This window comes from Chenopodium quinoa, unplaced genomic scaffold (assembly GCF_001683475.1).
Source record: "Chenopodium quinoa cultivar QQ74 unplaced genomic scaffold, ASM168347v1, whole genome shotgun sequence".
Classification (NCBI taxonomy): Eukaryota; Viridiplantae; Streptophyta; class Magnoliopsida; order Caryophyllales; family Amaranthaceae; genus Chenopodium; species Chenopodium quinoa.
The window spans coordinates 4891532-4914184 of record NW_018742616.1 but is presented as its reverse complement, the minus strand read 5'-3'; the positions used below and the strand labels follow the sequence as shown (position 1 = coordinate 4914184).

Genomic DNA, 22653 nt, shown 5'->3' with positions numbered 1-22653 from the left:
AATTTGTGTAAATGTTGTTGCTACACGTTATGAACACTTCCAAAGAGCAAGAGTATCATGATACGTTGCAATCAAAGAGTAGTGTCTAGTGTGCCTCCTTCCCAAGGCTAGTTTCTCACTACCTACCAAATTGTGTTCTTATAGCAAAGAAAACTTGGAGCTCTTAAGGGAGAATAGAAGAATGATCATGAGCCCTATATATGGCTAACTTTTTATTACCCCAAAAAAAAAGTTGGAATTATATAAGCTTAATTAAAGTTATATAGAGTACTAAATAAAATATATATAAAAGAGAACATTTATACGAGTTACAAGTTAAGAATTTGGATTGCAGTAACAAGTGCATAAGTCATAAGATTCAACTCTTTAATTTGTTGCACACACGTCAGTCTAACAATCATGCTTGCGATTACTACAAGTATTAATTGAAGTCAAATTTTTATTTTCCTTTCATGCCGAATAATGAATAGATACGTCATATGTAAGTTAGCGCTCAGAAGACGACAGGAATCACAACGAACCTATAACATAAATCGAGGACGGGCACATGAATTATCAACCCCAAGCACCCCCCCCCCCCCCCAACCAAAAATCAAAATTTATGGAAAAGAGGACACAAAATTCCAATACAAGTACTAAGAAAAACTTTTTCTCCGTCAATGCAACAGTTTCACAAAAGTTTACATCAGTCATCACCATCATTTCATTTCCACATCCACCAAAACTAAAATGGCCCCTAAAAAGAACAAAGACAAACAAAATTTGGGGCTGTCCTTTTTTGTACAAACAAAATACAACCACTACTAAATTAAACCTACTCCTAATTTTAAGTCTAAAAAAAAAAACACTAATTACTTATTTATTTAAATTTTTTATTTCTTTTTTTTTTGGATTTTTTTAGAAGAATACTTCCACACTATCCTGTTTAGCAGAGTAACAAACAGGACACAACCCAAGAACAGACTCACAGTTTCTGCAGCAACAAAGATGTTTACAGGGCAGAAATACAACACACAATTTTCCACTATTACACCATTTGCAAACCATCTTTCTATTTACTTCTTGATGATTTTCTTGAATAGCTATATCATTCTTGTCAATAGCTTCACATTCATTGACACTCTCTGCATCATCTTCAACACCATGATTACCATTAACAATGTCGTTTCGAGGCGGTGTCGAAAAGGCGAGGTTTTGCTGGATTACAAAGAGCATATTGTTTAGTTCAATCACCATTTCTTGTTTCTCCCTTGCAATACTCTGCCACATCTCTGTTTCTTGTTCTGATTTTTTCAAGAATTCTTCTAGCATCTTTGTTTTCCCCCTTAATTTTTCAAGTTTTTCATCTTTTTCTTTCATTATTGACATTGTTCTTGACTCAAAGGTGTTTATAAGATACTGCATTTGCTGCCTTTTTTGTTGGTGTAATGCTTGCTTCAGTCTTTCTCCCTATTTCACATTACAAAAAATTTAAGAGATTTACATAATTTCACTATTTTTTTTCTTAGAAAAATTTATAAAATAATTCATAATAAACCCAAAAAATGGAAATATGGCATAAATTCTGAAATTACACGTATAAAATATAACAGGTTGTTATATTAAACATGATTTTTTTTTTTTTCCCTCAAAAAAAAAAAACATGATTTTTTTTTTAAGAAAAATATAAAACAAGATTATTAAACACAAGTTATTAAAAAACAAACGTGGGTTATAAATTTATTATTGGTAGTTTTTTACACACGCCACGCCATAAATATAACATAAAAATAATTTAACAGATGGTTATTAAACACAAATTATTTATAAATCATATCATAAAAGTCTCTTCTATTTTTACTCCCAGTAACACAAATCATGCAAATATTCAAAACAAGCTTGGAAAAAATGTCATCGAACCTTTTTTTTAGGTAGGTAATTCTTATAAAACAATAAATCGTTACGTTAAAGTTTAGACCGTCTGATACAATAGTTTACGAACAACAAATTAACAATGGCGTACCTGGGCATGGAGATAAAGATCAATTTCACGCTTATGTTTATCAAGCAAAGCAGAAAAAGGCAAAGAATTCTCAGAAACAGCAGTTGTTGCAGTAGAAGAAGAACCAATTCCTTGATTATTACCAACGTTGTTATACCCCATTCCCATTCCGGGCTCGAAACGGTATCGCTGCGGTTGCGTTTGAGGTAGCCGTCGGTGATTTTGAATAGGATTAGAGAGATTGGGAAATGTTGGTATCATATTACTTTGAGAAAAACCCAGATTTTCTGAGAAAAATTCAGTCTCAACCGCCATTCTATAAGAAAAAAAATGAGATTAGAGAGATGTGGGTGGTTTAGTTTTTTTTACGGAGAGGTTTTATAAAATCAAATCAAGTTCCGCCAAAGCAATGATATTGCGGGGGTAGGTTATGATATGAGAGGAAGAAGAGGAGGGGGAGCAAAGAGCAAAGATTTCATGACTAATATTTTTGGTGTTCTTTTATAAGGCAAAAGTGAAGCAGATAAGGAAGGATTATAGGGAGTAATAATAATATAATAATAATAATAATGTAAATAAAAATGCTGACAGAAAGGAAAAAAATATTAAATTAGAAAAGAAAGAAATCGATCAGATTTTAACGTTGTTTTGATGGGTAAATTAAATTAGTAAAAATAAAAAGTAAAAAAAGGAGGAGAGAGAAAATAAGACGACGACGACGTACACATGCAGATATTGTGACAGTCAATCAGTCATAGAGGAAAGGCAGTAGGTCAAGTTTTGATTTATTTGAGGTGCGAAAAGGACATTTTCAGATTTTAGAGAGAGAATTTTCAGAGAGAGAAAATTATTTATTTTAAGGGAAAATAAATTAAAGGAAGAAAAATGTTTTGGATTTTTACTTGTCAGTTGGTCATTGGGAAATGTTGACGATTTGATTTACAAATTGCAAAGACTTTGATTTTTCTTCTTTCTTTTTTTTTCTTTTTTTTTTAAATTTTTTTTTATTTGGCTTTTTCATTTATTTTTTTTGGTGGAAATTGGCCTTTTCAATTAGTGTGTTGGAAATCTTTTTTTTTTTTTTTAAACCGTGTGTCGGAAATCTTTTTCTTCCTAATTTGTTGCTTTAGGTGACCCGTTGCATTTATGATTGGGACAAAGAAAAACAAACCATTATTATTAGAAAGAAAAATTATTTTAGGTGAATGGGAGTTGACATATTTTTTACATAATTATCTTAAGTTTTTATGATTTTACATTATGTGTTTGAGATATATTATGATCTTACATTACCTTTGACAACTCAAATTTAGGTAATTTTATTTCGGGGTTTCTAAGGTTTACAAATCTACCCATTTTGAAAATCTCATTCTGATTTATTTATAATGTTGACGTTCAAAACAACCTATTTAATTTTGAGATTGAATATCTCAGTTGATATTATTAATTTTTAAAATTGTAATGCTAACGCTAATATCTCAGTTGATATTATTAATTATTTTAATTGTAATGTTGACGTCGTGCAAAACCAACCTTTTCTCAAGATAAAGACTTAAATTTTGGATTCTCTCAAAAAAAGACTTCAAATATTTTTTTATTGTTTTTGAATATAAAAAAAAAACCTTCAATTTTGAATTTCTAAGTAAAAACCTTTAATTTTAAAATTTATAATTACGGTCTTGATAATTCCTTCAATTAAACTTCCCAAAAAATTAGTGATGGAATTCTCAACAAATTAAAATCAATCAAAAAATGGGAAAATAGTGATGGAAACAATCTCAAAAAATTAAAATCAAGCCAAAAAGTGGGAAAAAAAAAAGAAAAAGAAAAACAAACACACACACACAAAATTAATAGGTGAATGAGATTTGACATATTTTTTCTTTAATTATTAGGTTTTTATAATTATATATATATATATATATAAGAGACAAGTTTGTTGTATGCTGAAGGTATAGATTGAATTTTTCTAAGCTTGTCATTATGGATAGCCATGAAAGAACGTTTACTATTCGTTATGAAAAAGATGATCATCAAAAGCTGGTACGTAAAAGTTGATACAACATAATTTACAAAGTTAATCCATAATTGAAAATAATGATCATCCTTTGCTCCCTTCCTCCTTCCTTATTTAATGATATAGTAAAATTTACAAAGTTAATCCATAATTGTCACTCCCCTCTTTTCAGTTCCCTCCTCACAATATTCCATCTTCCTTTACATTTTAGCACTTGACTTATATAGTTTTACAATAATATTGAGAATATTTTTGAAAAGTACCTAATCCTTTTTTACATACTAAAGATGATCCTCTAAAGAGTTCTACATCTACCTCTTTCTCTTTCCTAATAAGTTAGAAGCCCCTCACGATTTTCCCAGTATATACGCTAATGAATTCCCCATTATATTATAGAAGGGGAAAAAAGGGAAAAATTCCACATTTGCACTCAAAGGTAATTGCATTAGTTCAGTAATAAAATACAAAATTGAACACAAAGCATTAGTTATATACGTTAAGAATGGTCTCTTGAAATGCTTCTCACCTCTTCCATCATCTGTTGCTCTAAAATCTATCTTCTCTTCCCCAACCCATCTATCCCTATACCACTTTATTTTTCTCTTTCTCAGACCCTTTCTCTCTCCCTCTCCCTTTCCCCCTCTCTCTCTATTTCTCTATTTTTTTCTCTTTTGACCGTTGTCTTTCTCTCTTGCCCCTTTCTTCTCTCTCTCTTCCGCTTTCTATCTCATTTTTTTTTTCCAACCTCTATTTCTCCCTTTCTCTTCTCGGACTCCTCTCCCCAGTCCCCTAACCTATCACTCTCTTTCTCTCCCGAGTCCCAACCCTTCTCCTTTCCCAGAATGCTCTCTCCTCTTCTAGCCTGCCCTCTTTCTATTTAGACTTGCCCTTTCTCCCTCTCCTGATCCCTCTCTCCCTTAGCCTATTTCTCTCTCTCTTAGACCTCTCCTCTTTCTCGGCAATCTCTCTCCTAACTCCCTCTCTTTCTCGATGCAAAAATGTTAAATATTTCTAGCTATGATTATCTAGTGTTAACCGAGAGATAGTACATTTCTTCGGATATTTTGTAACTTCACTTTTTGGAAAAAGAAAATAAAATAGATTGCAAATATTTTAAAAAGGTTTTAGGGGTAAAATATCTTGTAAATTCTTTGAATTTCTCATAATTTTAATTTTTGTAAATGAAAATATAATAGATTGTAAAATTATAGCTAACACTTGCTCCTTCCCCCTCGACCCTCCTTCCCTCCCTCTCTCCCAAGGTCTCTTTATTTTTCCCAGCTTCTCTCTATTTCCCTCTTTCTTTCGGCCTCCCTCTCCCTTCTTCTCTCCTGAGCCTTCTCTCTCTCCCAACCTATCTATCTCTTTATCACTCTATCTATCTATTTATCTTTCTCCCCTCCATCCCCTATTTCCTTTTATTGTTCTATTTCTTTCTATTTCAACTCTTATCTCTCTTCCGTGGTCATCTTTCTAATTCTCTTTTTATTTCACTATCTTTTTCTCTTAACTCTTCTTTCACTTTTTCTCTTCTTCCAACTCCACTGTCTATCTCTTTCCTGGTCACTCTTTCGTTTTCTCTCTCATGACCCCTCTTTTCTCCTGACATGCCTTCTCCTAGCCTCTCCTCTCTTCTCTTCTTCCCTCCTAACCTGCCCTTTATCCCTTGCCTCTTTTCTTTCACTTGGCCCCCTTTTCTCTTTCTAGACCCTCTTCTAACTTCGCTCCTTCTCACTCGACGTATCCCTCTTTCCTTGCCCCTCTCTCGCTATCTCACATGTCCTATCCTTTTTTTCTCTCTCTCTCTCCCTTTCTCTCCTTCTCCCCCTCCTCCTTTATATATATATATATATATATATATATATATATATATATATATATATATATATATATATATCTCCCTTTCTCTCCTTCTCCCCCTCCTCCTTTATCTCTCTCTCTCTCTCTCTCCCTCGGCTCTCTCCGTCTCCTTTTCCTCTATGTATCCTATTCCTTCTCCCCCTTTATCACGATTTTACCTTAAGTTTTAAATGTGTTATTAATCAATTTGACTTTATATACAAAGTATCACATTAATATTAATTTTTAAGCAATCAAGATTAGCAATTAAGTGACCATATCTCTCTTTCTCTCTCCTTTGTTTCATCCTTATCTCCCTCCCTCTCTACTTTATAATATTGCAAAATTTATTTAGATAATCTTAACTTGCGTTCAACTTTCATCCTCACTCCACAATTCCTACTTGCTCTCCTCTAATAAGGTTTCGATGTTCCCCAACCATCCTAGTTTAGCACGGTTTTTTTTCCATCTTCCTCTACATGTTTTACACTTAACTTATATGGTTTATTAAATTTTAGAATCTTTTCAAAAGTACTATTTATCTAATCTTTGATTACATTCCAAAAAATATTCTTCTAATTAAAGTTCTCTTTATCTCTTTCTCCTTCTTTTGTAGCCGTTGTACTCTTCTACAATTAAGCACTAAGAATGGTCTCTTAACGTGGTTTGTTCTCACCTAATCCTTCCTTTATTGTCCCAAGCCTCTCCTCTCTTTCTCTGTTTATCTTCCCTTGACCTTGTCTACCTGCTCTTGCTTTGAAAATTATCACTTGTTCACCTCTCACAAATTCCTTTCCTAGTATGCCTTCTCTTCTCCTGGCATGCCCTCTCTTGACTCCCCAATATATGGATAATTTGGTGGGTACAATTTGGTCTCACCTTTTTCCTTCTTCCTTTACATTTTAATACTTTACTTATATGATTTTACAAAATTATGTAAAATCCTTTTGAAAAGTATTGTTTACCTACTCCTTGATTACTACTAAAGATGATTCTCTATTGATTTTTTCATCCTTTTCTCCTTCCTTCAAACCCATCGCCATTTTACCTTATTTATTTCATGTTCTCAATTTTTTTTTTCTCCATTTTACTCCTCCATAGCTTCTAAGTCTCTTCCACAATTAAACACTCAAAGTGGTCTCTTGGATTGTTTCTCACCTCTTCCTTCCTCTGTTGCCCTAAATCCCCCCTTCTCCCTCCCTCCCCCTCCCCCTCTCTCTCTATCTCCCCACACACACTTTTTTTTATGGCTCTGAAAATTATAGATCAAACTTATACCCATATCACTCATTCATTCCTTTATTAGCCTATGGCCCCATACTCTTTTTCTTAGTCTCTTTCATTCTTTCTAATTCTTCTTTTCCCTATTCCATCCTCTAAAAGGCTTTGAAAATTATAGATTAGACTTGCTCCCTTTCCCCCCAACCCCTCCCCCCCTCTCTCCCCAATCCCCTTTTGTTTTCTTAGCTTCTCTCTATCCGCCTCTTTATCTCTTTCTCTCCCGGGCCTTCTCTCTCTCCCAACCCATCTCTCTCTCCCATCCCCCTTTTTCCTTTATTACTCTATTTTTTTTCTCTTTCGACCCTTATCGCTCTCTTATGGCCCTCTTTTTTCACTCGCTTGTTCTCGTAACTCCTCTTTCTATCTCTTTCTTTTCTTCCGGCTCCTCACGTAAACCTGAACCCTTTTTCTCACTTTCTATCTCTCTCCCTACCCCTCTTTCTTTCTCTCTCTCTCCTAACCCCTCTTTCTTTCTCACTCTCCTGACCTCTCTCCTCTCTCGGTGTGCCCCTTCCTCCCCTCTCCTAGTTTGCTCTCTATCCCTTGGCCCTTTTCTCTCTCTCAACCCCCTCTGTCATTCCCGGCCCTTCACTAACTTGGCTTTTTCTCTCTCGACACATCCTTTTATCCACGCTCCTCTCTCGCTATCTCCCATGTCCCTTCTCTTTCTCTCTCTCCCTTTTCTTCTCCTTTTTATCTACCATTCCCTCCCCCTCTATCATGATTCTATAGGTTGAATTTTTTGTTCTAAACATATTATTAATCAATTTGACAAGCAATCAATAAAGATACTTAATTTAATAAAAAGCTGGTTAAATGTGTAGGACAAGTTATTAAGTGATTGTTGACTTTAGGGAGTGATTATTGGAAGTATTAAATAGTGAGATTTATTTGATTTTTATCCAACCAACGAAAATTACAAAACAACCAACAAACCAGGTGGGACGCCTCAGTCTACATTAGTCAAGTATACAATATTGTCTACTTGTTATCTTAGGTGAGGCAACTTGGAAATGTGGCTGAACAACGTACTTTAGTTGCAGTGACTTAGGTAATTGTCAATGAAAGAAGCAGCGCATAGTCAAGTATACAATATTGTCTACTTGTTATCTTAGGTGAGGCAACCTGGAAATGTGGTTGAACAGCGTCCTTTAGTTGCAGTGACTTGGGTAATTGTCAATGAAAGAAGCAGCGCATATGTCAAGGGAAGTGTTATCTCTTGAACTCTGGACCTTAATTCTTGTTGCACTTAAACAGATTCCTTCCTTTTCTATTCGCTTAAAGTATGTATTTGTATTTTTATTTGCTTGGAGTGCAATGTTGTTTTTGTTTTGCTATTTGTCAATTATATTAAGGGGACTTTTGTAGGCTAAGTTCAGTTTTCCTATTAACAAATGGTCAAACCTTGAGACAACAAGCTCCTCAAACTGTGGTAGACAATTGTATACTGGACTAATGTATACTGAGGCATTTGGTAGCCGCATTTTTTTATATAGATTTATTTGAATAAGGAGTGATTATTGAAAATATTGAAAAGAATTGTATTTTTAGAATATTAATAGGGTAGTAAAAGCATATGTGGAAAAATAATCTTGTTACATTATATAAGTGGCTCCAAGCTTATTTTTTTATTTTACTTTCCTTAATTGTATTAGATACTTTGCTTTGGTTGGGCTTGGTATTTTAATGTAAATTATTTATTATGTTGTAAAGTTTTAGCCCAATCTAAAGGTATAATATGGAATATTGTATAATATTAATTCTTTTAGGTATTTGGAATGTTCATTGTGGTTTTTCTAAAAGTGATAGTTCTCATACAAATCGCAGAGTTCATAACTTAGAATGTGTCTAATTCTATATAATTATGGAAAGTTCAAATGTCAATTTTATTTTTTGTGAAGGTATACAAAAGGAAAAATCAGTAATAGCTTTTGTATATGCAAATACTCATAGTTTTTGTAAGGTGTACAATCTTTGATGAAGGTAATGAAATGGGGTACAAAGGTTGAAGGTAGAGGCAACCATGGGAAAAAAATTAGATGTAGTGTTAAAAAATGCAATAGAAGGTGCCAAGGTGGCAATATTTCAAGCGTTTGTTGTGGTGGCTAAGTTTGCTAATTATTTGGATTGGTTAGAACGGACTACTTTAGAGGGTACTATTGTCCTAAGCTAATTGCTCTAATTTTCTTAAGTGATCTCTTGATTTTTTAAAGTGATCTTTCTTAAGTAGTTTTTCTCCCACTCTTTCCTAAGCTAATTACCCTGATTACCTTAATTATCTTAAGTGATCTTTTTTAAGTGGTCTCTTGATTTTCTTAAGTGATCAACCTTTTCTTAAGTGACCTTTCTTTTTAAGTGATCTTAATTCTTAATTAATCTTTCTTCTTAATTGATCTTTATTTTCTTAATCAATCTTTCTTCTTGGGTGATATTTCTTCCTTCTTGAGTGGTCTTTCTTCTTAAGTGGTCTCTCTTTCTCACACACACGCACACACACTCAATTCAAGCATTTAGTAGCTCTTTTTCTTAAGCTAATTTCTCTGATTTTCTTAAGTGTTCTATCTCTTTTTGTTAAGTGATCTTTCTTAAGTGGTCTTTCTCAAATGATCTTTCTTAAGCAGTCTCTCTCGCTCTCTCTCTTTCTCTTTCAAATGATCTTTCTTAAGCGCACTCTCTCTCTCTCTAAGCTAATTGCGCTTTCCTAATCTAATTGCTCTGATTTCTTAAGTGCTCTTCCTCTCTCTCGCATTTTAGTAAGTATTTCATTCCTAAGCTAATTGTGTCTTATTTTCTTAAGCTAATTGCCTAATTTTCTTAAGTGATCTTTCTCATTCTTCTAAGCTAATTGCCTTAATTATTTTTATGTTATCTTTCTTAATTGGTCACTCTCTCTCTAAAGCCAATTGGCCCGATTTTTTTAAATGTTTTTTGTTTCGGGGTTTTTTGTGTCCCTCGAGAGAGTTATGTCACTAATTCTGGACTCCAGGCGCTTGTACCTGCAAAACAACGGAGAATCTGGTTGGGTGGAGTTCTGCCTCCGACGACCAAGTTAGAAAGTGTACGGAGAATGTAAAAAAGTGCGGAAAGTAAAGTGGGATCTTCTCGGATTCCGAGATCAGGTGTTTTTCTCTCATGTGAGAATTAATTATCATGCAATCATTAAATGCTTATGTTCCTCGTCCCTAGGTGGGGTAAATCTCCCTATTTAAAGAGTCATTGGGATTCGTGCTCCTATCTAGGTTACAGAAACCTAAGATTTACAGGCTGTCTAGGGAATTGAGCCCTGAAGGCCGCCAACTCCATATATGATATCTGCCTACCTTGTGTCTGGCCCTGGTAGGTCCACTTTGGGCTCTCCCTAGGGTGACACGTGTTAAGGCTAGTTGGTCCACGCGGCGGGGTAAAAATACCCAAATCATTTGCCCTTCACAGGGGTGACGTGGCGTGCCATGTGGCGCTTGTGACAAGTGTCATACATGGACGGGTGGACAATATTGTTCTATTTTACCTTCTAGAGTAAATGTCAGGATTGCCTCTGAGATTTTTACCCCTCTATATATGTTTCCTTATCCCTTCATTTTCGCATATTCACGAGAATTTTTCGGACAAAGAATCTTTGACTTTTGAAAGAATTTTTCTGTTTATGAGAAAAGCACCTGCCACCTGCAACTTGTCCGTCTGTTTCTTCAACCGACCAAGACTTTTTCAAGCGTCCTCAGTACCTTCAAATCTAAGGTAATCACCTGCTTTTCTCTCTTATTTTAATTTTATTTCTTTTCTTTTTGAAAATGGTTTCCCAAACGCACACGACACGGTCTAGGTTAGTGATCAGCCGGTCACCGGGGACGACTGAGTTTAGAACTAGGAGTGTCGACTGCCCTTTCTTGCACTCCCTTTGCGAACTTCCCCGAATCTGAGTGTCTCTGTGTCTGTGCAGGACACCATGGCTTGAACAAAACAAACAACCAGGTAGCAAAATCCGGACGGCTCTTTTAGGGCGCCTGTGAGTGAAATTTCTGATATGCCGCCTAGAATCCCAGTACCCCCAATGATTCGATTTTGCAAGAATCAGGGGAGGAGTTAGAGAGCGATGTCTCCAACTCTGTTCATCAGGCCCCTCATTCGGACGTTAGGTCCGACAACTCTGACGATGAATCGGAGTCGTCTACTTCTGGTAGAGTCTTTGAGGACTCTAATGAAAAGCGTTCTCGGTTGGAGATATCAAGAGAGTTTCTCTCCACTTAAATGGGTGAGGGATAAGCCGAGCCTTCTGCCCATTGCCGAGAACAATTTGCTGCTTAATACCACCACGTTCCCACAGGCAGGCGGAAGACTGTGGCTGACAAGGTGGGAAAGTTCAGAGCTGACCATGTCATGGGACATGGTTTTATTATAAGTGTCCCGGATGCTGAGGACACCGTAGTCCGGCCAGAAGGGTTAAACTACGGGGACGGATGCTTTGGCTGTAATGAGGCAACCATTCAAGATGGTCTTAGATTCCCTCTCCATCCGGCTGTGGAGAAATTTTAGATGGATACCAGCTCGGTATCTGGCAACTTGCCCCCAACTCTTGGGTAAACATTCTGGGGTTTGTTTCCGCATGTGAGATGCTGGAGGTAGAGCCAAATTTTGAGGCCTTTGCCCAAATGCACTATCTTAGCCGAACCCCGAAAGCAAGTGGGTCCAGATGGTACACCCTTTCAAGCCACAAAGGCTACATGATGACTGTCGGGAAGGAGTCCAAGTGGAAGGACTGGAGAATCAAGTTTTACATTATCTCCTCCCCTGACCGGATGAAGAATAAAAAATATAAATGGTGGAACCGGAATCCACCTTTGCTATCAAGCGGAGTTGAATTGCTGCCTGTCCCAAGAAAGGCTAGAGAGCAGATCTTGGACAAAGGTCTCTTTAAAGTGACCATTCGGTCCAATGAGGAGACTGGGGAAAAAGAAGTCATCCCCCACAGCTACATTCCCCGCCATGATTGGCCTGGCTGGCTGATAGGAATTACTTAGCCGCTTGCGGCTTGAGTGTTGAGAGGCCGAGAGGTAGATGACCAAATGCGTTTTGATTTTCAGTAAGACTTTGATTGTTTTGTTCATCTTACTAACCACTTCCAACTTCTTATGCACACAAAGTAATGGAAAATCTTTCGCCTCTAAGAAGCCGACCGCCCACTCCGCCGCTTATTATCGCTCCATTTTGGGCAAGCGGAAGAACGAGGATCCAAAGGCTCCCAAAACGCCCAAGGTGAGCCACATTCTTTAGTAAAGTAAGTTCGATTTCTTTTTCCTGCCTGTTTACTCATTCTGGTTTATGTTCAGGGCGATTCATCCAAACCTTCCCCCTCTTTTCAGCTGGACTCGAAGCTTCAAAAGCAGTCGGGCGGCGATGTGAAGACTCCTGGCAAGCCCAGGAAGCATGTGGCCCAGAAGCCTGAAAAGACCCACCGCTCGACTGGGGGAAAATAACAAGCAGGCCTTGAGGCCTTACAAAAGCCAGACGCCCATAATGTGTCGAGAGTGGTAAGGGTCCACTCGATGCTGCTGTTGGCTCAGCAGCTGGGGGAAGCAAACCCCCAAAAGACTGGGAGGATGCCGGTAGGAGCAAGACCCCCAAGGAGAAGGCGACTGCTGGAGGTATTACAAGTCTTAATCCCTTGCCCTATCCTTGTAGGGTCAAGTTCAATCAACAGTCGACCAACACTTCTGAAGACAGTCGGTCTATAGGCCAGATTTACGTCAACTACTTATAAAGTGTTGAATGTGCATATGTCCCCAAAGCCGGATATTCAGCTGCCATCTCCCCCGGGGACAGGAAGTCTATGAAAGGAGTTAGCTCCCTCAACTTTGATGCCATTCTTGCCCTCCTTGCTGAGGTACAATAACTTGTTATTTTTCTTTTTTGTGCAACTCTTCGAGCCGCTTGATATTAATGTTTTGCCACTTTGCCGGATGCAAGCTATGTTGCGGGTGAACGACGTTAAAAAACTGTTTGCTAAGAAGACCAAAGAGGTAAAAGCCGTGAACGCTCGGGCCGCCTCTTCTCTAGATACGACCGCATTTCAGATTTCTTAAAATGAATTACTAACCACTGATATACTGTATTCTCAGGTAGTAGCTAATCTGCAGGTCAAGGCCGATCTGTACGTAGGGAAAAGGCGGATATCTGAGCTGGAGAAGGAGATTAGGGACCTCAAGGCCAAACTCGAGCTCCTCCAGGAGGCGGATGCATAGGCAGACAGACTCCGCACGCGGGTGGAGAGCCTCAAGAAGAAGCTCAAAACCAGGAGGTCCATCTCGCAAAGAAGTATACCTTAAGAGCTGAGGAGGAGAAGGAGGCCCTGGTGAAGCAGATGATGGAGGACTGTGATGCCATCATGCGGATGACTTGGGAGTCCCTCTTCCCTGGTACTGACTATGACGGGTGGAAGCATCAATTTGACGCAGCCTCCCTTGAGTTCAATGATAGGCTCTTGAGAGAAGCCCAGGAGGAAGAGGAGGAGGATTCGTCCGACTCTAATGAGGGGTCATCCGGGGGGTCTAATTAGGAGGAGGAGCAGGAAAATGAAAATGACCGGCAGCCGACTAGGGAGAAAGAGGATGCGGCTGTCGATAATGGAGAGCTCCCTCCTGAAATTAAGTTGTTTGTTTCTGCGGTCAGACGACCATTTATTAATTTCTCCGGCCTGTGTACCGTCTATTTTTGTATCTTTACCGACTGAGGAGTCGGGTAACCTTGACAATTTTTGCCGGTTGTACCGGTTAACTCTTTTTTAGTAGACCATGGGATCGGCTAAGTTATTAAATGAATCATCTGGCCATATGTCCGGTTTTATCATATTGCACTTGCTTTTTGAATTTTTGATATGCATAGATTTTAGCTAAGTATTTAACTTGCTTTTTTTCTATGAATTTTTTCAATGAATTTTTTCACTATGCCGGCTGTTTTTGCCCCTGGACGGCTGTGCGCTTGGTTTCAAAGGTGAATTGATTGACCTGGAAATTTTTGATACCTGTAATTTTTGAGTCAATCAATCACTAAGGTGATTGCCCCAAACGAAGGGGATAGTCTTCCATCAAGCATCCGGATAGAGTATCAGACGGTCATCCGGATAATCTCATGAATCAATTATCATGAGATTTTAATCTAAGTTGGAATGACGGCCGGTTACCAGCTGGTGTCTATGAAACATGCTGTTTTTGTAGACCGTTTAAGTTTCCTTTAGATTGCTCATGTTAAACGGCTATGAGTGCGCCTCAGTGGGCTAATCAATCTTTTCCGTTTGCAATAAGTTTATAGAGCAATATACCACCCGGATGGGAGATGCTCTATGCGACGAATTCACCTGGATGGGCGTCGCCGGATGCCTACTCATGTTGGAGCAGACGATGATTTTTAATATTACCCGGCCATTGGCCTCATCAGATCGTTCTAAAACGAATACTTAGCTGCTAAGTTTTTTAGACTTAGCTTATATTTATTATTTGGAACTTTGCCGCTTGTATTGCCCTTGTGCAATAGCAGCCGTTTAAACAGTGTATCGAAATAAGGTTGTATCCAACCAAGATAGTAGCCGGTTACTGTTTGTTGTAGAATAGGCGGTGACCTTTAGCTATCTTGCTCTCATTCAAACGGCTGCGAGCTTATCTTAATCCAGACAGTCGGTAGGGCCGTTTGTTATTAAGTTTATAGAGCAATGTGCCACCCGGATGGGAGGTTCTCTCTGTGACGAATTCACCCGGATAGGCGCCGCCGGATGTCTACTCATGTTGGAGAGACTATTGGTTTTAATAAGGTCGTCTGCACATTGCACAGACGGTATTCCCTTTAGGAGATATATAATAAACAGAGTTGAAAATAAAAAGCAACTTTTTCATTGATAGGCTCTTTATTTTCAAAAATTTCGAAGTCTTAGAAGTAGTACTTTTTAAGTTATCTACATTCCAAGTTCTGGCTAGCTGCCTGCCGTCTGGAGTTTCTAGGTAGTAGGTGCTGCCTCTCACTTCTTCATAGATCCAGTAGGGGCTTTCCCAATTTGGGAGTCAACTTTCCTTGCTCATTGGACCTACTGGTTGCCTCCATTTACAGTAACACAAAGTCCCCTACTTTCAAAGTCCCCTCACCCAAGTGTGCACACCCCCCTAAGCTAGTCTCCTTATATTGCAAGGCTATTCTTGAGGAAAGACTCGGTCATGCAAAGTCCAAAGTCTTATCAACCAAATCTGCATAGTCGATTACTATCAACATGCTTGTAAAGATTTAATAATAATAATTCAATAAATCCTTTTTAATTCAATAATTCCAATCTTTATTATAACAACTAGAAACTCAGCTCTTTATTTAATTCAACATGCTTTCGAAATCAAACATTTTTAAAACAGGATAAATAATTTAATTATTCGAAACATGATATTAAATCAATCCTTCAATTTACTCATTAAAACCAATTATTTAAACATACTTTAGTTTTATTTCATAAATCATAATTCAATTCAATTTAATTCAATCATCATAAAAATCATACAAAATATGCTTATTAAATCCAATCAATTTCAAAGGTATCTAGCCACCTAAACGTACCTTTGATCCTTTCTAGCAACACAAACATGAACTTCAGTCACTCTTGTCAAACACACCCTACAAATTAATGTAACCTTAATCAATATAAGGTTAACAATCATCACCACAATTAAAATAAAACCCCCAAATATATGTACATGAACCTAATAAATTATTTTTCATAAACTTGAATAATAAATATTTAATTAAAAAACTCATTATTATTTTTATAAAACCCCCATAATAATAATATAATTAATTAAGAGAAGAGAAGAATAAGAGGTTGAAAACCAAGGAAAAGAGGAAGAAAGGTGGCGGCAAGGAGGGGCTGCAGGTGGCTTCAAGGTGGTGGTTAGCGTCGGGGAGGGTGGCAGCCGGCGTGGAGGTGGTGAATGGTGGTGGCGGCCGTGTAAAAAGCAAGAGAAAGAGAGGAGAGAATTAGAGAGATTAAGAGAGAAAATTAGAGAATTTGGTGTGAGTGTTTAGCTATGATTAAAGAGGTATTTATAGGCTAGCTCATGCAAGAATTATGGTAAGAGAATGTAGGAAAAATTATGGTAAAAAGAATTAAGGAAATTACTTGGAGAAGAGAGCTAAAGAATTATGGAAAGTTTAATATTAAGGTGACTAAGAAATAATTAATTTATGGAAAGTTTGTTGTCATGAAAAATAATATGGAAAGTGGCTTTGCTTGGGGAATAATCAAGGATGATATAAGGTAAGGAAATATGATGATAAAATATTTAGGAGATGGGAAATAAGAATTAATTAAGAAAAAATAATAGAATTAAGGAAGATAATTAAAAATACAAACTACCAAATAAATTACCCAAAAATCAAACAAGATGGCCGAAAATTTTGAGCTTCCATAGATCAAATTTTCGGACCTCTTTAGTAGTATTTAGGAAGTTATTTTGCTAGATTTTAAGGATTAAAAATGATTGTGTAAATAATATATATTGCATAAAATAATTAATTAAGAGAATACCAATTATTCACTAAATATATTAAGTAAGAAAATCAGATTTCCCACACTAGGAAAATCAGAAATTAATAGCCAATCATTAGGAATTTTCGGACCTCCTAATTAAATAATAAAATATAATTTTTTTTGCTTAATTAAAATATCAGAAATATGTACAAATAATCCAGTTTTTTAAATAAAATAAATGGATAATAAATCTTATCCAAAATCCAAAAATAATTATTAAGTTTTAAAATACTTTTGGCACCAAAATTCAAATATCATTTTGGCTCAAAAATTCAAATAGTGAAATAAATTACTAAAATACCATTTTTAGAAAATAATAATTAATTAATTAATTAGCAAAATGCGTTTCTAAAATACTAGGTACTATAATAAAGCTCAGCTCACTTCACCTTATTTTTGCTGAACTGAAATTATTTTTACAAAATTGAAATCATTTTTGCTAAACTGAAAATAATTTTACTTTTCTTCTGCTTGAACGCCTTAATCACATACATGGGGTCAGCTACATGAACCAACATGAGGACTTTCTAGGAGGTCACCCATCCTAGTACTACTCTCAATCATTGTGGCTCATGTTAAGTGATGTGACAAAGTTTTACACTACAGTCCCTGACCTACCGTAACCCTCCTCCTTTATCTAGGGTTGAGATTGGAAGCGGGAAACCCACTGGCGAAGTTACTGAAATTAAATTTACTTAAAGAATTGAAAATATTTTTACTGATTCTCTATCAAAATTATTCAGGAGCAGTTCAGAAGCGATGCCATTAGTTTAGGGGTGATTAATTCTTGTATTGAGAATTTAGATCTATTAAGGGATGATTGTAAGTGCTAAATGACTATTATTATTTAATGAAATCAACCCTCCCTATTCCATTCAGAAAAAATAAAAAAAATCTTTAAATTAAGTCACTGATTTTTAATGAACTAATTATTTTTACTAAACTGAAATTATTTTTACCGAATTGAACTTAATTTTATTGAACTGAAATTATTATTGAATATTTTTTTCTTTAAGGTGAAGTGAATAATAGTGCCTAAATAAGAGTGAAATAATTTCATAAAAACGAAGTGTAAGTGGGGTTAGTAGGAGAGAGAAATCAATAACTTAATACTAAAAGCGAAACTAATGATGACTCATGTCATCTGTTTCGGGTTTTTTATGTCCTGCGGGAGGGGTTACAACATCAAGACTAACCTCCGGACGCCTGTACCTGCAAAATAACAAAGACTCCCATGGGTGGGAGTTCCGCCTGCGACGATCAACTTAAAACGTGTACGGATGTAATAAGTGCGGAATGTAAATGGGATTAGGCTCCTCTGAGGAGAGGAGTGATTACCTGGCTGTCTGAGACAACCTCAATATCTGAGCTTTTAGCTCTGTGATTTGTGAGGATTGAATGTGTATTCAATTGAACCTATCTCTTCAACTGATGTAAATGATCAGTATATATAGAGTCTTTGGAATAGGTGCCTCTTAGGTTATTTAACCTATTTGATGGGCTTCCACCGTTTTACGGTTTCTAGGGTTATGGGCTTAAAGCCCGTTTTCCTCCTTGAATGACACGTGTCATGCTCTAATTGGCTCATTGAGCGCTCAGCTTAGGGACACATAGGTCCATTTGTCAAGGGTACTTTTACCCCCAAACATCATCCACTGGTTGAAAATTTTCCCTTCACTTTATCTTTCCCTTTTTTTTTGTCTATCATTCATAATTAGTATTTAGGTCCTGTTCACTTCACCTTAAAAAATAATATTAAGTAAAAATAATTTCAGTTCAGTAAAAATAATTTAAGTTAAGCAAAAGTAATTTTAGTCAGCAGAAAAAAATTCAGTTCAATAAAATTCAATAACTTTAAAGAAGAAATATAATAGAAAATCAGTAAAAAAAAATTCAGTTCAGCAAAAATAATTTAAGTTCAGTCTAATTAATTTCAGTTCAGTAAAAATAATTTCAGTTCAGCAAAAATAAGGTGAAGTGAACAGGGCCTTATAGCCTATAATATTCACCTTTCACTTTGGCGATTATATTTTTTCCATACACACTCAAACGAAATATTCTTATATGTTTCTTCAAAAAAAAAATTCTCATATTGTATATATCTTACATTAAGTAATTTTGTTATAAAAATGAGCGAAATAAGTAGTGTATTAGGATACTATAATTCTTTTTTAGTATATCATTGTTAAATTAATGTTGTACTTCACTATATAATTTAGTAAAATTCGTGGACTGTATGAGACTTTAACTAGTAATAAAATATTACTGGGTTCTTACCAAATAAGGAAGTATTGTAATTATCATGAAACGGATGAAAAAAGAAAGTGTTGCAATTATTATGAAACGGAGGGAGTATATTTCTTTGAAATTACGGATTTTTACTAAATTGAACTTATTTTTTACTGAACTAGCTGAACTTATTTTTACTCAATTGAAACTATTTTAACTAAGTATATTTTTATAAGGTGAAGTGAACAGGGCCTAATTCATCAAAATTGTCTCGAATCAATAGAATAAAAAAATCTAAACAAACTTTAGCCAAAAACAAAAGATTCCATAGAAACACTAAAATAAGATGACATGGTATGATTATAATAAGGTCTAGGCTTGTCTGATTTGATGTGTTAATTTGACCAAACAACTTTCATAAATTTTTTTAAATACACAACTAAAGATATTTAGCAATATGTAATAGAAAATTAATACTTCATTTGTTTCTCTAGTTGCATTACTTTCCGTAAACGAAAGTTTTAAATTAATTAGTTGCATCATTGTCCTTTTTAACTAATATGTTTTCTCTATCTTTCTCCTATCACATGAGCCCTATTTATTTTCTCGTATGATTCGATATGATCTCGACAAGACAAGCAACTAGCATCTGAAATGAGAGTGGGGGATAGCTCAGGTGGTTAGAGCTTTCCTTCCAATTTCAATTAATAAAATATATTTGATATGATTTTATTTTATTTGATGTGTCAGAGATCTATCATGATTTATTTTGGACATCTCAAACATTGGTAATTTTGTTTTGGGTATCTAATAAGGTTTACTATACATAATTAATAGGTGAATGCATGATGTTTGACAATTTTCTTTAATTATATAAAGTTTTTATGTAATTTTACTTTAGATGTAATTTGCATTGGATATATAGCAAGTTTTTATTTTTATGATTTCGCTTGGGTGTCTAAATTTACAAATTTTTCTCTTTTTTGAATACTAATTGCCCTATCGCGCATCCCGCGCATTAGATTCAAAATATGTTATAGCTAAGAGCACTTACAATGGTGGGCAAAATAAAATGCTCATGAGCATTTTGGTAGAAGTAGTCTTGCAATGGTGGGCAAAATTGAAAATGCCAATGGGCATTTGTTATTTTGCCCATGAGATGAGAAAAAAATAGGATGAATAGTAAGTATGTGGGGCCCACGAATTTGCTGACCCAGCCAAAAAAATTTCGGTGACCAGCATGCAAAACGCTGCATTTTGGAGTGCAGCAAGAAGACCCCCGCATCAAAACGATGCGTTTTGCTGAGCGGGAATTTACAAAAAAAAAAGGCAAGTGGACTGACGCGTACAGGGATTTGACGAATGGCAGCTCGCCACGTGGCGTGTGCAGGCTCTTGACCAATAGGAAAAATATAGCTGTTGCAACGGTTAGTTTTTTTGTAATTCAATTTCTGAAAAAAATATTGAATAAAAAAAAAAAAATTACCAACGGTCATAATTTTTTTTTTCTCTATAAATAGACATGCATTTTGATATATTTTGGTATAATTTCAAAAAATCCATAAATCCTCTATATTCTTTATTTTTCTAAATATTTTGCAATTTTAAAAGAAGATTTTGTTGTATTTCACCCATATTCAGGTAAATATGTTTTTTTATATATATATAAATTCAATTATTTATTAAAATTAGTATATACGTGATTTTTTTGCAAATAAAAAAATGTAAATCATGTAATGTAATTGCAATTATATATATAATTGAAGAAAGTTGTTGATATTTTGTCCATACATTACTAAATTTGTAGATAATTAATTTGAAATTATTTGGTAATTTTTTTGAAATTGGGGTTGTTGTTTTGTATATGCGAAGTAATTTGTTATGATAAAATATATTGTATATGTTATTTTTGTGTAGGTTCTTAATTTCGTTACATTAAATTATGTATTATATGTTTTGTTTATATGTTGTTGAATGTGAAAGTTGTATATTTAATAAATGTGAAAGTTGTATATGTGATTTTTTGGCAAATAAAAAAAATGTAGTTCATGTAATGTACTAGCAATTATATATATAATTGAATTTAGAAAGTTGTTGTTATTTTGTCCATCCATTCATAAATTTGAAATTAATTTAAGTTGTTTTGTATATATATAATTTAATTTAGAAAGTTGTTGTTCAATGTGAAAGTTGTATATTTAATAAAGTTGTATAGTTAATTTCGTTACATTATATTATGTATTATATATTTTGTTTATATGTTGTTGAATGTGAAAGTTATATATTTAATAAATTAAGTGGTATTAGATTATTTTTTACTATTTGTTGTCATTTTAATTTGTTGTTTAAATTAATTTTTTTACAATTTTTTTTTTTGTGATGCAGAATCTTTTAATGGATCCAAACAACCCAAATTTCCGTCAACAATTTTCTGGTTTAAGTGATGATTTCCTAGCTAATCCCGAGTTTCAATTGTTCTTGCAAAGAATGGGCAATACGTCTTTGCAACCACCTCCACAGTATCAGACACCCACTCAGTTTCCCCTATGAAACCATGTTAATGAAGAATGTACACCTGAAACTGATCATGATAGCAACACACAATTCGATGAGAGTGAAGAGGAAAGCGTACCAGAGACGCCGCAGTATCCTCCAGCAGTTCCCAGACTGGAATCCAACCAGGTTGCTGCACGAGCGACTCGAATTTGGTCTGTTGCGGAAGATGAAACTTTGATTAGGTTGTTCATGGAGATCAGCGAGAATGCTATTAAAGGTACGAGCCAGAAAGCAACTTCCCTTTGGCGCGATGTACACGCAGCATATCAAATGGCTCATGCGGAGAAGCCGCATATACTTCCGCCAAGACCTATGAAGAGGCTGACGTCGCACTGGAGAAGGTTGGCAGCGGACACACTACAGTGGATATCTTGCTATGATGAAGCGGGTAGACTTCCGGAGGGAGGGAGTGGTTACAACGAAGCTGACCGTATAAAATGTGCGTCGAAGCTTTTTCATCTCGCCTAAGGTCGCAATTTCGCTTTTCCTCACGCGGTTGAAATGCTTAATAAAGATCCAAAGTGGAGGCCAAAGCTGAGATGGTCCTTGTCAAAGAAGGAAAGAAAAGCTGCTTGTGATGTTGAGGAGCAAGGTAGTGCTGGAAGTGGGAAGAGGTCTAGAGATGATGGAGGGGATGAAACCCCTACGGATGGTTTTTCATCTGGAGGAATACAACGACCCGAAGGTGTGAAGAAAGCAAAGGCCAAGCGTAAAGGGTAAAGAAGTAGCTTCAGAAAGTGGTTCGTCTGAGCTTAGCGAACGAATGAAGGAATTTGCTACAATTCGCGAAAGGGAGGCCATTCTGAAGGAAGAGAGGATCAAAATTGAAAAGGATAAGGAACAGAGGAAACGGGAGGAACTTGACATTCATAAGATGAGAACCATGTTTGATATGCTGCAAACTCTGAAGAATTCGCCTACGCCACTCACTCATGAAGAAGAGTCGTACAAGAATTTTTTACTAGGTAAATTACAGGGCTTTTAAGCATGTTTGGTTGTAGTAGGTGTACGCTTGTATTAGTTAAGTTTTAATTATGCGCAATGTAGTCTTTTATGTTTAACTTGTATTAGTGGTGTGTTTAATTTCAATGTCATATGTAAACTTGTATTCTGATTTTCCAATATTGAATGACAAGTTGTTTAACAAGTTGATTTCAGTTGTCATTGTTACCGACATAATTGCATTCAATTGTTGTC

The 22653-nt window shown here is 35.7% G+C and overlaps 2 protein-coding genes across 2 annotated transcripts; one reads left to right on the top strand and one right to left on the bottom strand.

Annotated features, from left to right (window-relative positions):
• Positions 1-575: 575 nt before the first annotated feature.
• On the bottom strand, positions 576-2793 carry LOC110721359 (probable BOI-related E3 ubiquitin-protein ligase 2). The gene is made up of 2 exons (XM_021900495.1): positions 2003-2793; positions 576-1449 (listed from the first exon to the last, which is right to left on the bottom strand). Exons 1-2 carry the CDS (start codon positions 2294-2296, stop codon positions 898-900), a joined length of 846 nt encoding a protein of 281 aa, XP_021756187.1. The 5' UTR covers positions 2297-2793; the 3' UTR covers positions 576-897.
• A 10683-nt stretch (positions 2794-13476) lies between these two features.
• Positions 13477-21924, top strand: LOC110721392 (glutathione S-transferase T3-like). Its single transcript, XM_021900526.1, has 2 exons — positions 13477-13646; positions 21495-21924. The coding sequence occupies exons 1-2, from the start codon at positions 13477-13479 to the stop codon at positions 21922-21924; spliced, it is 600 nt and encodes a 199-aa protein (XP_021756218.1).
• The last annotated feature ends 729 nt before the right edge of the window (positions 21925-22653 follow it).

Excerpts from the sequence above, each read along its gene's own strand:
- LOC110721359 (XM_021900495.1), bottom strand. The coding sequence starts at position 2,296 with ATGGCGGTTGAGACTGAATTTTTCTCAGAAAATCTGGGTTTTTCTCAA. Across the intron at positions 1,450-2,002 it reads ATCTTTATCTCCATGCCCAG|GGAGAAAGACTGAAGCAAGC; the intron begins GTACGCCATTGT and ends AATGTGAAATAG.
- LOC110721392 (XM_021900526.1), top strand. The coding sequence starts at position 13,477 with ATGGAGGACTGTGATGCCATCATGCGGATGACTTGGGAGTCCCTCTTC. Across the intron at positions 13,647-21,494 it reads TCGTCCGACTCTAATGAGGG|CAACACACAATTCGATGAGA; the intron begins GTCATCCGGGGG and ends TGATCATGATAG.